At 32.5% G+C, this 14,978-nt stretch overlaps 2 protein-coding genes and 1 long non-coding RNA gene across 3 annotated transcripts in view; all 3 read right to left on the reverse strand.

Moving 5' to 3' along the window:
- LOC112510422 overlaps positions 1-6,922 on the reverse strand; it is a 10,158-nt gene extending 3,236 nt beyond the window's left edge. The window contains exon 1 of the long non-coding RNA XR_003068931.1: positions 6,643-6,922. This is a non-coding gene — a long non-coding RNA (uncharacterized LOC112510422). The remainder of the gene's footprint in view (positions 1-6,642) is intronic.
- Positions 6,923-7,498: 576 nt separating this feature from the next.
- Positions 7,499-11,393, reverse strand: LOC112508909 (chalcone--flavonone isomerase). Its single transcript, XM_025113756.1, has 4 exons — positions 11,131-11,393; positions 10,847-11,005; positions 8,439-8,662; positions 7,499-7,961 (listed from the first exon to the last, which is right to left on the reverse strand). The coding sequence occupies exons 1-4, from the start codon at positions 11,234-11,236 to the stop codon at positions 7,734-7,736; spliced, it is 717 nt and encodes a 238-aa protein (XP_024969524.1). The 5' UTR covers positions 11,237-11,393; the 3' UTR covers positions 7,499-7,733.
- A 1,761-nt stretch (positions 11,394-13,154) lies between these two features.
- LOC112509535 (chalcone--flavonone isomerase-like) overlaps positions 13,155-14,978 on the reverse strand; it is a 4,655-nt gene continuing 2,831 nt past the window's right edge. The window contains exons 3-4 of the mRNA XM_025114537.1: positions 13,650-13,873; positions 13,155-13,525 (exon numbers count right to left, since the gene is read on the reverse strand). Coding sequence (XP_024970305.1) covers positions 13,316-13,525; positions 13,650-13,873 — 434 coding nt within the window. The 3' untranslated portion in view covers positions 13,155-13,315. The remainder of the gene's footprint in view (positions 13,526-13,649; positions 13,874-14,978) is intronic.

The raw sequence follows: 14,978 nt of genomic DNA on the forward strand, positions 1-14,978 counted from the left end.
CTTATTGTTTGTAGTAGTTAATATATTATATTATTAGAGATATGTTTTAATTATATTTTGAAATCTTATAATTGATTAATCTTTCAAGATATTTTTTTGGTCATTTTACATTCTCAATAGTTAGTTTTGCAAAACATGATTTGTTTATTAGCTACCAGCTAGCTTATCAGCTAGTTTGCCAAACAAAGCCTAAAATACTTTATAAGACTTAAATTTATAGGATCAATAGAAAAAAAACAATACAATGAAATTGGATTTTTAGGACGCCTAAAATTCTAAGCATCCGGATAAATTAACCTATAGGACTTACGTTTATAGGAACAAACCAAAAAGCATCATATCTAAAAGTGTTACATTAGGTTTATATGACATTTTAGATGTTTTAACAAGGTTTTTATGACGCTTTTAAATAAAATGTCGTATTAGCTATTGTATATGACACTTGAGATGATGCATATGATATCCCTCATCACTGTATAATAAAAATTGTTTTATAGAACATCGATAATGTTTGTGAATGTCTTAATTAATAAAGTGATGTTGATCTAATGTTTTTTAGTTTGGGATGTTTGATTTTATATATGTATCTAATTTACGTCCATAATCATCACAGTTAATTTTTCTTCTCATTGTAAAAAAGAGGAAATTACATTTTTTTTGTACTTGTGGTTGGTTAGAAATTACGAGTTTTGAGAATTGCGGATGTAATGCATGAGAGCTTACTTTATTTACTAACTGATTTAGAAGGTTTTATTGAATTATTGCACTAACAAAGATTTTCTTACTAGACCTTATGGTCTAACCCTCATTTTCAAAACTAATGCATTTTCAGGTATTTATCACGTTGGGATTGCCGGCCTGAGAAAAAGAGTAAGTGGTAAATCTTGTGGTGAAAGTGCAATGGTTCTTCCATGTCACTGTTTTCCTGCAAATCCCTTTGCTTACATCAACACTCCTATTAAAATCCCTAACCTTCTCTATCAAAACCCTAGATTTGCAGTTATCAGCCAATCGTTCGTGCTTTTGGAGTAAACGCTCGTACAACAGGCATCTTTCTTTGCTCAATTACGTATCATCTACACTTTTCTCCCATTGATTCGTCGTTGTTTTGCTTTAAACGTTGATTTCAAGGGCTGCCTCTTCTATGTTACTGTAGATCGATATTTAGAGATGATCGTTTGTTCGGTTAAGCAATCGCGCTGGTGAGTTTTTCGTTCTCAATTGTGTCGATTTCGTTTAGTTTCAGTTTAGTCGGGTTGAGTTTGTGATGAATCTTATAGCTTATTAAGTCATACGGATTTAAGGATTTGATGTACATATCTACTGTATCGTTCAATGATTTAACAACTCCTCATTGAACGATACGGTAGATATGTACATCAAATCCTTAAATCCGTATGACTTAATAAGCTATAAGATCCATCACAAACTCAACCCGAATAAACCAAAACTAAACAAAATCAACATAACTGAGAACGAAAAACTTACCAGCACGATTACTTAACTGAACAAACGATCATCTCTACTCTAAATACCAATCTACAGTAACATAGAAGATGCAGCACTTGAAATCAGTGTTTAAAGCAATACAAAGATGAATCAATGGGGGAAAAGTGTAGATCATACATAATTGAGTAGAGAAAAATACCTGTTGTACGAGAGTTTACTCCAAAAGCACGAATGATTTACAAATAACAGCAAATCTAGGGTTTTGGTAGAGAGAGGGTTAGGGATTTTAATAGTAGTATTGATGTAAGCAAAGGGATTTGCAGGAAACCAATGGCATGGAAGAACCATTGCATTTTTCAAACCTATCAAAAACATAGAAATATTAACATTGGTAGAAAGATTGCTACTGTACCTTTGTGAGTGATGTTTTACAACGTGGAATCCTTTGTGCAAAAGGAGAAGTTGGTGTTGGATTCTTTGGTGGTGACCGATCAATTGATGAATTAAGGTGGGATGTGGGGTTTGAATATAATCTATGATAACCGGGTTTTTAGTTATATAAATTTGGGGTGGTTTTGAAAGATTTTGGTAAGTAAAGTGATTTAAAATGTTTACGTGTTTATGTGATTACTTGTTTAAAATAATACCACCGCCTATGATTATATATATATAGTCTATTAAATGGGGTTGAGTGTGAGTTATGGTTATAAAATAATTAAACTCCACCGCCTGTGAATTTTCATGGTATTAGAAAAGTGATAAGATAATATTTATCTTATCTATTCTTTTTTGGAAAAGAAAGAAAAAAGAGAGAAAAACCTTGTTGTGTGTGTGTTCTTGTGTGATATCCTATGTGAAGCTGTTAGAAGAAGAAGTTGATTCTATGGTTATATTTGGAAATCGGTGCTGTGAAATTCATCTTTGTATATGTGAATATAAGGTGAGTTTATATTATCAACTTTCTATATTTAGTATTTCAATATTGAACTGATTGGTTCTTATGTGGAAAAAGGCAAACTGTTCTTGAAGCTGTTTTTAGTTGATGAAACTGGGTTTAGAACTGTAAAAGTTCTTGATTTGAGTTTTTGTCATGAAACTGTTTTAATCCCATTTTTTGGAAAAATAACAAATTTGGTTATGATTGTATTTATGAGGGAATAAGGGTGGCATATCAAGGATATATATACCATTGGATAAGGGTGACATATCAAAGAAGAGGTGTACCTTTGGATAAGGGTGACCATTGTGAAACCTGAGTTTTGATCATATATTTTGTTATTGCATCCATGAGATGCAATGATCTTGAGTTATCACCTTTGTGTGATGTGAGAACTTAGGATTATTGCTCTTATTGACTATGATAACAATGTTGTTATGAAGAGGGGGAAAATTGTTTATATCGAGAAGGCCTCTAGCTGTGATGGAAATCCAAGTTTTTCAAATATTTTCATCTTTTGACCCAGAGGCTCTGTATCTTGGAATTTAATAAATCCAAGCTCTGTATCCGAGCTTTAAATCTAAACTCTTAGTCCCTAGTATATTTTTTTATAGTTAAAACTTTTTTAACTTGATCTTTTCCAACTTTAGTAGAGGACCAGAGATGCTCTGGTTAACTTTCATATTTAACCAGAGGGCCTCTGGTTGTATTAAAAATCTATTTGTCTTCATATATAACTCATTTCTTATTTTTATTAAGTTTTGGTTAAGATAGACCAGAGGCTCTGGTCATCCAGAGCACCTCTGGTTAGTCATGTATCCTTGGTTTTTAAAAGTTTGAGACCAGAAGCTCTGGTTGGTAAGACCGACCAGATAAACTCTGGTTGGCTTGACTTTGGATTTTTTTAACTTAGTCAATGAACAAAAGCTTTGGTTGACCACATCATGTGTTTATATTGTTTCAAGTTGATCCAGACTTCAAGATTAGCCTTTAGTGGCCTTATTTTGGTTTGACTTTGCTCTGGTTGGGGGACAGAAGAGCTCTGGGTGACCTCGCACAGAGCGATGCGAGGAATTTAAGAAACGCGCAAAGGGTGATGCGAGGAGCTGAGTGGCCACGTTCCATGTGCAGCAAGGAAAATTTATAAATTCATTATCTGAATGCAATATTTGAGTTATGTTTTATTAAGAGGTTATATATATTTGTATGATTACAAATATAATCTTATAATAGGTTTTGGTGATTTTCACCCTGAAATTGCATAAAAAGGGATTTCTCACTAGATCTCAAGGTCTAACCCTCATTTTGTGTTTCAAAAATGTGCATTGTAGGTTAGGTTTTATCGAGGGATAAAGAAAATGGAAAAAATGTGAATTTTCCTTTTATGTTTGCATGGATTATGAAGAAAAGTATGATATCTATTGATTTTGGAATACTTGTTATATATATGCAAATTATGTACAAGAGTGTTATGGAAAAAAAAAATTGGTTGTAAATTTTGTAGTATAGCTTCTTGTACTTGTTGGGACCGAATGTGTACTATATGTATTTTTTGATATATGAAATACATGGTTATATACGAATATGGATCTTGGGGTGTTACATAATCGCGCAAAGAAAGTGGGTTGAAGGAATTGAGGAATTGAGGGGAATGGGAAGCAGGTTGAAGAGATAATATCTAGAGCACACGATTGAGAGGAGGGACATGGGGGGTTAATATTTTTGCAGTTGTACAATATGCATAAGAAGATGTACATCTTAATTTCCAACAATAACTAACTGCTTATGATGTTGTACACTAAGCACACAAACTTGCACATCTTAACAATACATAACTGTTTTGAGAAAGAGAAAGAGAAAGAGCTATGGTGCAATGTCTTGTTAAAGTGTTTGGTAGATTAAGTTTGGGTGATTGACTTAAAGGCTTGCAATTTGTTAGAAAGTCTTAAATTAAAAGTGTATGTTTATATTTAAAGCATAGTGAAAGTGTAAAATGTGGCATTTATCATAAAAGACAGATGGAGTTAAATTAGTATTATTGTCACAAATGTTTCGGGTAATTTTTGATGTTCAATGTTGTGTTTTTGGATCAGTGTCGTGTTTGTGAAGTAAGTGAATCTTCAATTCAATTTGAAAAGTTGTGGGGTATTGATTGATTCGGTGGAAACTCCTGATTATGTTTGTTTTAGGATTTGGATCAGCTTTTGATTGGTGGATTATTCAGGTATCAAATTTGTGAAAGATGTATTTTTGTTTATATATGTAATAGTGATGGCCAAAAACCGGTCCCAAGCTTTCTCGTAACCGACCATAACCGGTCCCGGTCGAAAATGGTAAGACCGGTCAAGGTTCTTCATAACCGGTTATGAGCCTCCCGTCCCGGCATTAAAAAATATTTTTTTAATGACATATTTTTAATACATTATAAAATTTGTAATTGAGTAACTCAAATACACTATATAAATGTGTTTTAATATAATTAGAGTTACGTTGTCTTAAAAAAATACACTATAAAATTATTTAAAAATACATTTATTTATAAAATTATTTGAATTTTTGGGCCGGGCCGGTCCATAACCGGCCCCGGTCGGTCCCGGAAAACTGTCAAAAACCCCAACCGGTCCCGGTCGGTCCCAAAAAACTGCCAAAAACCCCAACCGGTCCCGATTTTCGGTCCCGTAACCGGTCCTGGGTCGGACCGGTTCTTTGCCGGTCCTGGTTTCGGTCCTCCAACGGTCCCAGGATGGGCCGGACCAATTTGGTCATCACAAATATGTAACGATGGTAATAAAGATGTGATTGAGGTGTGTAAAGTTCAGTTAAAATGATTGGCATCAATGATTTGTGTTCAATTTTGTTTTATAAGTGCAATATTATTTCGTGGGATTTTTTTTATGCTGGTTATTTCGAATATAGTTTTGCAATTTTAATTAGAGTTGTGTAGCGAAAGCGTGACAATATGCTAATATTCGTGTTGCTGGAGAGCAAATTAAGAAATGTCAAATAACGATACACATGGTTAAAATGATAATTACGTCATTTAGACTATCCATTTAGAACAATTGCCAAAGAACTATATTTCATTATGCACTAAATCATACAGAGCCTCTTAACTATTTTGACCACAGAACCTTCGGAACAGGGCCGGTCCTGAGATTTTTGGTGCCCACGGCAAAAAGTCGAAATGATGCCCAATTAAAAACATCCAGGTGTGGTAATTTACAATTGTCTAGCTTTTTCCTTCGTAGACCGAGAGATCCATTAGTGTTTTTTGTTCATAAGTGTGATCTTATAGTTGAGTGTTTGCTTTAAAATAATATGTTAAGGTTTCATTAATCAAGTTGCTATAGCCCTTCCATTTAAACACCAACTCATCTACTTGTCCAAAACCAAAATAAGGAGCATCATAACACCAACTCATCTACTTGTCCCCATTTACTACATCCCACGTCTTCTGTATAAACCAAAATCAACACTCATACCTTCTCAATCCAACTCTAAACACTTAATTGGTTGGTTCTTCTTCAATTATTTACACTCTACAACATCAATGGCTCATTCCTACTTCACTAATTTTGTCCTCCTAGTTTTAGTCACTTAAGGTGTTTGCCTATGAAATTAGCTATTGCATGACTCCATTAGTCCATCATGTGTTTCATATRATCATATTTAGGGTCTTGACCAATGACAATCATGAGTTTCATATGTAAAATTGCAAAGTTAAGGGAGAATAGTCAAGTGAATTAGCTACTGCACTTTCAAGTGAGGGCAAATCGTCACTTAACTACTGCACATTTATAGGTCTGTTCAACTATATTATAGCTGCTAAAATGGTGTTAACATATATCAAAATCTAATGGGATTAGAACAAAAATCGGTGGATGATAACTTGAATATTAATCACAGAACGAAGAACTAAAACTCCAGAATAACCCTAAATCCCTAATCTAATCCGCTTTAAAACAGCTCCTAAAAAGATTCTAAACAGCCCTAAAAAGTAAAAAAAAATAAGGGCTTTTCAGTTATCAAATCAATCCTAACTACTGTTATTCAGTTATTCAGTATTTTTGTTAGAACTTAGAAGGTTGTTTAGAAATTGCAAAACAAAACAGACCCAAAAACAGCCACAATTCACAACCAGTTTAGAAGAAAACCTAAGTAGGCACTAGGCAGGGAAGCTTCATCTTATCATCTAGATTATGAATTAATCAAACAAGAATTAGAAACATAAAATAAGTAAATAAAATAACCCTAACCTCACAGTCACAAGTCATTAGATTTTGAGCGGTCGAGAGGGCGCGAGCGAGACTACGAGAGCCGACCGCCGACAGACGACAGTGATGAACTGGTTATTTCAGTCAACATAATAGAATCGTTGTTCACTTGTTCGTACTTCTACAATCGTCAATCGACAGTGGTGATTTCAATCAACAAAACATAATCGTGAGTTCGTCTGTTCGTGCGCCGAGCGACTGAGGGAGGCCGAGAGTCGAGCAGGTAGAGAGAGCGATTGTCGATTAGCGGTAACGATGATCTTTTTTTGCCCAACAAATTGAACCTATTCTATATATGTTGGGCTTTATAAAATGGATGCCCTTGGACTCTTTGCCGCCCTAGCCTGTCGTCCCTTAGACCCTAAAATCAGGGTCGTTCCGCTTTTAAATCAAACTATTAAATAACTATCAAATAGTCTTTATTTGTATTATATTTTAAACCAATCCCCTTTCATTCCTTGGAGCAATTCAAGTTTTACTACATCCCCTGAACCGTAATCTGTACAACGCAACCCAAGTGATTAGCATCCAAGCTTTTATAAGTAAAAAGTGGGAGTTTGTAAATCACTATCAGGTTTGATTCCCATAAGTCACCGACATATTTTTAGTTCTTATACAAAAATCTCTCCATTATTGTGTTAAATTTTGTTTTATAGTGTTATATATATTCGGTGCATCTCAATGCATCTCATTATTGTTGATCTTCAATTAAGATTAATCCGAGAGTGAAGATCCCTGTTACCCTTCTTAATATGAAGTTGGGTTAATAGATTAAGTAGCACGAATGGGCTTATTGAATTAAGTCATGTGTTTAACATTAGGTTGACATCAAACACTTGTAGATGGATTAACCCATAAGTCTATTAAGCTTATTAAATCAAAATCAAACACTCCTTAACTTACATATACAATAATCAAACCTAATTAATTTGATCCAGTGATTTCAAATTAAACTCACACCCCATCTAGAAGGATCGAAAGGTTTGATGGATTTTTATTCGAGTAGAAATCTCACACGCCATAAGAGCATATGATTTTGCATTTTATTTTGTTCACATACGAGTTTTACCCGTTTACAAACCAGTTTGACTTTCTAAACCAATTTTGCTTTCAACACTTGTAGTTGCTTTCTCATCAACTTGGTTCATGAATTCTGAGAGTCTTGATGCCAAACTTTGTTTCGTCGCTGGGGAAACACCATGCTCGCCGATCACAGACTCAATTACTGCTTGTGCCAATTTTTCGTTTTCTAACACAACAATGGCAACTTCAGGTATGATACCATCTTTCGAGAAGCTGATCTGTGTTGAAATAGACATGAAGAAAAGTAATCTAAGAAGTTTGTTTCAATCAATAAAATGATGGTCAACCGAACGACCAACGAGGTGTAAGCATCTAAGATGGAGTAGTTGGGCTAGATATAGTTCAAAAAAAGAATGCTCAAACGTTCTCATGGGAGGAAATAGCTCGAGCTCGGAACTATCATACAAGATAAGAGTTACATTTCACTCTCTTGGTAAAAAAAGACTCATTTTTCATAGAGAAATTTGGATTTCATAGAGGGATTTGAAATCATTGGTGTGTTTGATTTGTAGGATTTGGAATGAAATTGGATTCCATTATTTAAAAATAATTTACAAAAATAATTAAATTACATCTGCTTCCAATTGCAAACCGACAATTTGAGTTTCAGAATCCGAAATTCTCTCAACACTTATCAAACATCATCAAAATAAAACATGATGCATAACGAAAGAGTTCAAGAGATAAAAACTAACCGTTAACGACCCATTTGGCGATGTTGTGAAGAGAATAGAGGAGCCTGGTAAGAAGTTTTCATCTTTAAAAACTTGAAGGAACTTTTCAATAGTTGCGGTATCTGCATCTGTATAGGTGCCTTGTGCTTTCCAAACCCCAATGCACATTTCCGACACCTTTTCAGAGTATTGCTTACCCGTTAATGGTAGTATCATCGTCACCTGAGTAAATTTTTCAAAGGGGCCTGTACAGAGGACATAGACATATGTCAAGGCGCTATCCTACACGCCCATGGCGGTCAACGAGTACAACAGAGGAGTAGAGTTATTGCTATCTTAAAAACCAATAAAATGATTCAGTTATATCAAGACAAATGTATTATTTTCTAAAAATAATTGGATTCACCATTCTCTCTTTAATTCTAATATGGTTCTTAAAGTTCTATAGGAATCATGGTTCAGATAGTGAAATATACTTATTAAAGCCGATGAGATGGCTTATTTATAGTTCAGTATATGTAATAAGGATTAAACTGATCGAAATAGTCAATCTTCCTAACTAAATTTTTGAATATATTTGAAGGACTTGTATTATACAAGCAAAGATACATTATACGGTACTTTGTGTTATGAAAAAAGTACATATAAAAATTGGATGATTGGCCTTAATACTTGTATTGTATATTTATTTTCATATTCTTGTTTCGTGTTATGTGAAAAGTGCAAAATATATGTGTTGAAATGAATTACGATATATCTAATATATGTTGTCTGATCACAATTCGTTTGTTGACTATAATATATTTAGTTGAATATTATATATCAACCAATGCAACTCATCAGATTTAACATAAGCCATGTCTTAACCAACTAGATACGATGTAGGAGCACCAAAAGAGCATCGATTCCTTTGGATTTGTATATGTTTCATGTAATTGGTGTTACAAGATCGATCGTACATGTGAATATATATATATATATATATATGATTGTTCCCCTCTCTCTCTCTCTCTCTCTCTCTATATATATATATATATAGGGTATATTTCTTTTACAACCTTGTGCATTTGTACAACCTTTGCAACCCAATTAATTGAGATATTTATAGAAATGATTGRAGTTCATTTATTATKATTTGAATATTTATGKAATATGAATAGAGTTTATTAATTATGATTAATASTTTATATTAGGAAACAATTAATTGATTAAAAATTGAATGGTTGAGATGAGGGTTGTATAGGGTGTAAGAATGGCAAAGGGTGTAGAATAACATCCCTCTATATATATATATATATATATATATATATTCAGTTGGTTGTATAAAAAAGAAAACGAGAATAATGAGATGAATGTCATATTAGCACATATAAATAAGTCCATATAATATTACTCCTTTTGTTTTAGGTCCCGTTTTCTTTACCAATCTGAAAATCTGATTGGATAGGATTTGGAGAGTTTTGAAATTCAATTTCATTTCAATTTTATTATGCTCTGATGGATTGTTTAGATTTGAAATCGCAGAATTTTATTTAAATCCTACAAATGAGATTTTGAAATTTTATTTATCAGAGCATTTGGTATTTCATGGAATTTTACATGATTTCTTTTTATTAATGTCTCAAAACATATTAAAAACACTCCTTATGTAATAATCAATAGATAAAAATGAAATTCAATTTTAATTCAAATCATATGAAATTCAATTTTATTTATAATCCTATAAAATTAACCAAACACACAAAATTCAAATAATTCCAAATCATTTCACAAAACCCAAATCTCTCAAAAACATTTTGTCAAACCAAATTATTTTTAATACTTAATGCCAGTTTGGTTACAGGATTTGGTAGGATTTTTTTTTTTTTGATTAACCTAGATATCCAATTCGCTATGTGAGCCGACTAATCCCAGGACGACCACCTGCTTTACAGATAATCCGGAGTCATCGCATTTGGACCTCCGTGGCCACAAATGGATTTTTATCGTCCTTGGATTTGAACCTAACACCTCCTGATATTATTATTATTTTTTTTATGTGATTTGGAATTGAATTTAATTCAAATCCCACTTTTAGTTTAAAGAAAATTATGAGATTCAAATCTCAAAATTTCAATGAAATCCCACAAAGGTTGAATCTAGAAATCTTAGGGTTAGTTGGTATTTTAAGAGTTTTATAAGATTTATTTACAATATTGTTTAAAATATTCGTTTTTTAATGATCGGTTAATAAAAAGTAATTAAAATATTTTTATAATTATTTAAAATTTACTTTTATAAATTACCTATAAAAACAAAATCCAATTTCATTTCAAATCCTACAAATCAAACACGCTACAAATTCCAATTCCATAAAAAACATATTTCATTCGTAAATAAGCATAAGTTAAAATGAAAAGAGAAATGAAAGAAAAATAGCTGAGGCTTACCGGTAACGATATCCCTGTAGAACTGGACGGAATCCTTCAACTCAGCAGCGGTTTTGCCCTTCCACTTACCGGCGAGTGACGGAATGGCTTTATCCTCCAAGTACACACCAATCCCCGTAAACTTCACAAAGTTTCCTTGAATCTCCATTCCTCTCACACCTTGCGCAGGATAGAAACACGATTCAAACATAATTACTTAAACCGTACACCTAATCGAAGAGCTAGACGCAATTGATATTAGTTGAAGATCGGATTCACAGATTTGAATGTGGAAAAACTAATACCTGCGCCTCCTAGGAACAAAGTGGTGGTTGCACCAGGAGGCTTGACGGATGGTGGAAAGACGATGAATTCGACCTGGATACTGGTGGAGGAGGGCTGCAGAGCCATTGTAATTCAGTCGGAGAAACACGAACAACAGTGGAGTAGGTAGTTATAGAGGAAATGGAAGTGGTAGATAGATCGTGTGGAAGAAAAGGACTGAGTCGGATCATATGGACGCTGGAGATGAGACCATATAGGTACCAATATTTATTCAAGCTAACACAAAAATGGAAAAACGATTTGTTGGCATGTCCTTGTAACAAACAAAGTAATAAAGATTGTGGACCGACTCTTTATTCGGTAGTTGTTTATTGTACTATTTTCGGTCATCAAAATGGATTTTTGGTAAAAACATAAACTTGATAAGAGTCTTTTCTCTTACTGGATAAGACTTTTGGTCTTTACTATGTCTTTTATTGGCTAATTTTTTATGTTCAGTTGATAAAGTAAGTAATATCAGTAAGTATTTACCCGATAAATGTTGAATAAAAAAATATAAACAAAGAAAAGATGTGATATATGTAACAAGAAAAAGAAAATACCTTAAAAGCAGTAGGTGTCAAGTTATGGACCAGGTCTATTGTGATTTTTTTAAAACCGCCAAGTTGGGTAGCAAGCAAAAGTAGTTGAAATCCCTTCTCATTGGATCTCTAATTTAAAGATTGACCACTCGTATTGGCTAGTCTCGATCATTTGTGTTCCCAGTAGATAATTTTATGATTGAAGCACCAAACACGACCTTATTTAATAACCTTTCACATTCGTGAATTGTTTCTTTCTTCTTGTTCACGAAGTAGCCTCGCCTGTAATTGCATTGACTTCGTTTATCGTGATACTGGTCTCCATTGTTAAAATCATTATAACCCTTTGAAAACACACACAAAAGTTGATAGTTAAAGGAGAATTCGACCGAACAATCGAGCTAGAGTTTATTGAGAACTTTAGATTAAAAAAAAAAAACAGTATGTAAACTCCTATATGTGAATCTTTCAACGTCTTACTGAAGAGAGTCGATAATAAAAAACTAAATTCAACAACGTTGGAAGAACGTAATTATTTAAATAAATTTTGTATGTTACTTTGTCATTTAAGACATCTTTGTTGTTTTAATATGTAAGACTTTTAATATAATCTACGGTGTATATATTTTGTTTATTTATTTATTACTATTCTAGTCGATCTATAGTTTTGAAACAAGTGTAGCAGCACCTCCAAAAAGATTGAAAGTACGTTGTTTGTATGATATTAGCAGTTGTTTATCTTATAAAATATAAAATATCAGACTGTTTTATATGGATTTGTAGGATATAACTAATTGCTCACTTCATAAAATGCTTACGAGGTTGTTTTTTACTTTCATAGAAATCTTTAAAACCTGGGGACTGAAATAACTCATACGAGCATTAGTTTGAATTATTGACAGGTCATGAAAACCTTAAATTTGACAAAAATTAAAATAGATGTAAAGTCAGACGACTTATTTTGTTCTATCATTAAAATAATTATGGATTTAATTAATATATATTAAAGTTGACCATTTATGTTTTTAAGTATTTGTCTTAACCTCCTGTGTGTTTTTTTTATTCTACAGATAATCTTTATAAAATTCAAGTTTTCTATTTCCGTTTTGATATCATGATCCCAAAACACATGTCACAACTCATAATCTCATGTTTCAGTGTTGATCCTTATTTTTTGAGCAATTAAATCGATAAATTTTAAATCTACCCGTGACATACATACAAACTTCGATCATGATCTAAATTAATTTGAACATCGTAAAACAAACCATAGAGATAAAATTTCATTCATAAATTAATAGATTTGATTCTGTTTTTTTTAATACAAATTTACTTTATTTTAATAATATATGAATCAATTAAAGTTTAAACTCATTTAAAAACGAATGGTTCGATTCCGACCACACAAGCAAACAAAAAAAAGTTAATTAAACCAATTATCTTATACGTCAAAATTAAACGATGTCAAAATCAAACTTAATTATTTTAATTATATGGTTTGACAATTAAACCCATCGTATTCAGAAGGATTGAAAGCTTTGATGTATATTTATTTGAGTAGAGATCTAAGATCATATACTTAGACGATTCTACATTTATCCTCTTGAAATTTATGTTTACTAGTTTACAGGCCACTGTTGCTTTCAACCCTTGCAGTTGCTTTCTCGTCAAACTGTTTCATCAAATCGTACAGTCTTGATGCCAAACTTTGTTTCGCTTCCGGGGAAATACCATTCTCCCCGATCACCGACTCGAATAAAGCTTGTCCAAATTTTTCATTCTCTAACACAACAGCTGGAGTTTCAGGTACAGTACCGTCTTTCGAGAAGTGGATCTGCATTTATACAGACACGGAGAAAATAAATCTCAAAATTTTGTTTCAATCTATAAAACAACAGAGAAGTTTTTGGTGGTTATTAGGTACGAGGGAGTCGACAATTCAATATATAAAAACTAACCGTTACTAATCCAGCCGGCGATGTTGTGTAGAGAATAGAGGAGCCTAGCGAGAAGTTTTTGTCCTTGAAAACCTCAAGAAACTTGTCAATGGTTGCAGAATCCGCATCTATATAGGTCCCTTGTGCTTTCCAAATTGCAACGCACATTTCAGACACCTTTTCAGCGTGTTGTGTACCAACTACTGGTACTAACATTGCCACCTCAGCAAGTTTTTCAAAGGGGCCTGGAACGAGGACGTAGATATAAGTCAAGCTGCTATCCTAAACGCCTATGATGGATGCATAATTTCAGGAGTAGAATTACTGTTATCTTATGTATCACATAGATATACAACCCGTTATGCGAGCCGACTAATCCCAGAGCAACCATTTGCTTTGCAGGTAGCTTGGAGTCACCGCATTTGAACCTCCGTAGCCATAAAGAGATTTTTATTTTACATTTTAATTACAAATGTAAAATAAACTATTTGAATTGGATTATGATCTATGATTACAATTCATTAGCTTATCATATTCATTTAGTTGAATTATATAATTTAAGGGAGTCTATTCTACTGAAGTTCATCAAACTGTACAACTGAAATCACACTGTATCAAACATTTTATTGTAATTACTTTTTTCATATTACATTATGCGGTTTAATTTGTGGTTTTGAATTATGTAAATCATGAATTAAATAAACCACAGTTAGAAACCATACGACACATATATATTTTCATTAACCAGAAGATAATTATTTTGATATTTATTCAATACTAATGATGAAAAGTATTAATTAAATAGACGAGCCCAATAGGTCTCCTAAAGCTAATTCAACCTCGTAAGTCTATTACATTAGATTAGATAATTAAAAATGGAAAAAAGTCTAAAAAAATCCAATGGACTTTAGTGTTTGGAACAAATAAGTCCTTGGATATTACAAAACATGTTAAATAACTCATTGAACAATTTTTTGGAACAAATAAGTCATTGGACAATTTAAAATATGTTAAATAACTCATTGGACAATTTTTGGAACAAATAAGTCATTGGACAATCCAAAACATGTTAAATAACTTCTTGGACTTTTCTAAAACATGTTGGATACATTCTTATGACTTGTAAAACTAGTTAAAGTGGTAAAATAGTGACAAAAGTCCGAAAAAACCCCAATGAACATTTATATTTTGAACGATTAAATCCCTAAATATTTTTTGAACCAAAAAGTATTTAGATCTATAAAATTAAACAAATATAACAAAAAAATTATTACATTAAATTTTTTTTTGATAAAATTTATTTTAATTAAAATTAAAATATATTCTGTTAGTGATTTTTCAAACAAAAAA

This window comes from Cynara cardunculus (assembly GCF_001531365.2).
Source record: "Cynara cardunculus var. scolymus isolate 2C chromosome LG 3, CcrdV1, whole genome shotgun sequence".
Classification (NCBI taxonomy): Eukaryota; Viridiplantae; Streptophyta; class Magnoliopsida; order Asterales; family Asteraceae; genus Cynara; species Cynara cardunculus.

What these genes read in the sequence shown, in the direction of transcription:
- LOC112508909 (XM_025113756.1), bottom strand. Translation starts at nt 11,236, where the DNA reads ATGGCTCTGCAGCCCTCCTCCACCAGTATCCAGGTCGAATTCATCGTC. An exon ending in CTACAGGGATATCGTTACCG is followed by an intron (nt 8,663 to 10,846) that starts GTAAGCCTCAGC and finishes TCCTCTGTACAG; the next exon opens with GCCCCTTTGAAAAATTTACT. An exon ending in CGCCAAATGGGTCGTTAACG is followed by an intron (nt 7,962 to 8,438) that starts GTTAGTTTTTAT and finishes ATTTCAACACAG; the next exon opens with ATCAGCTTCTCGAAAGATGG.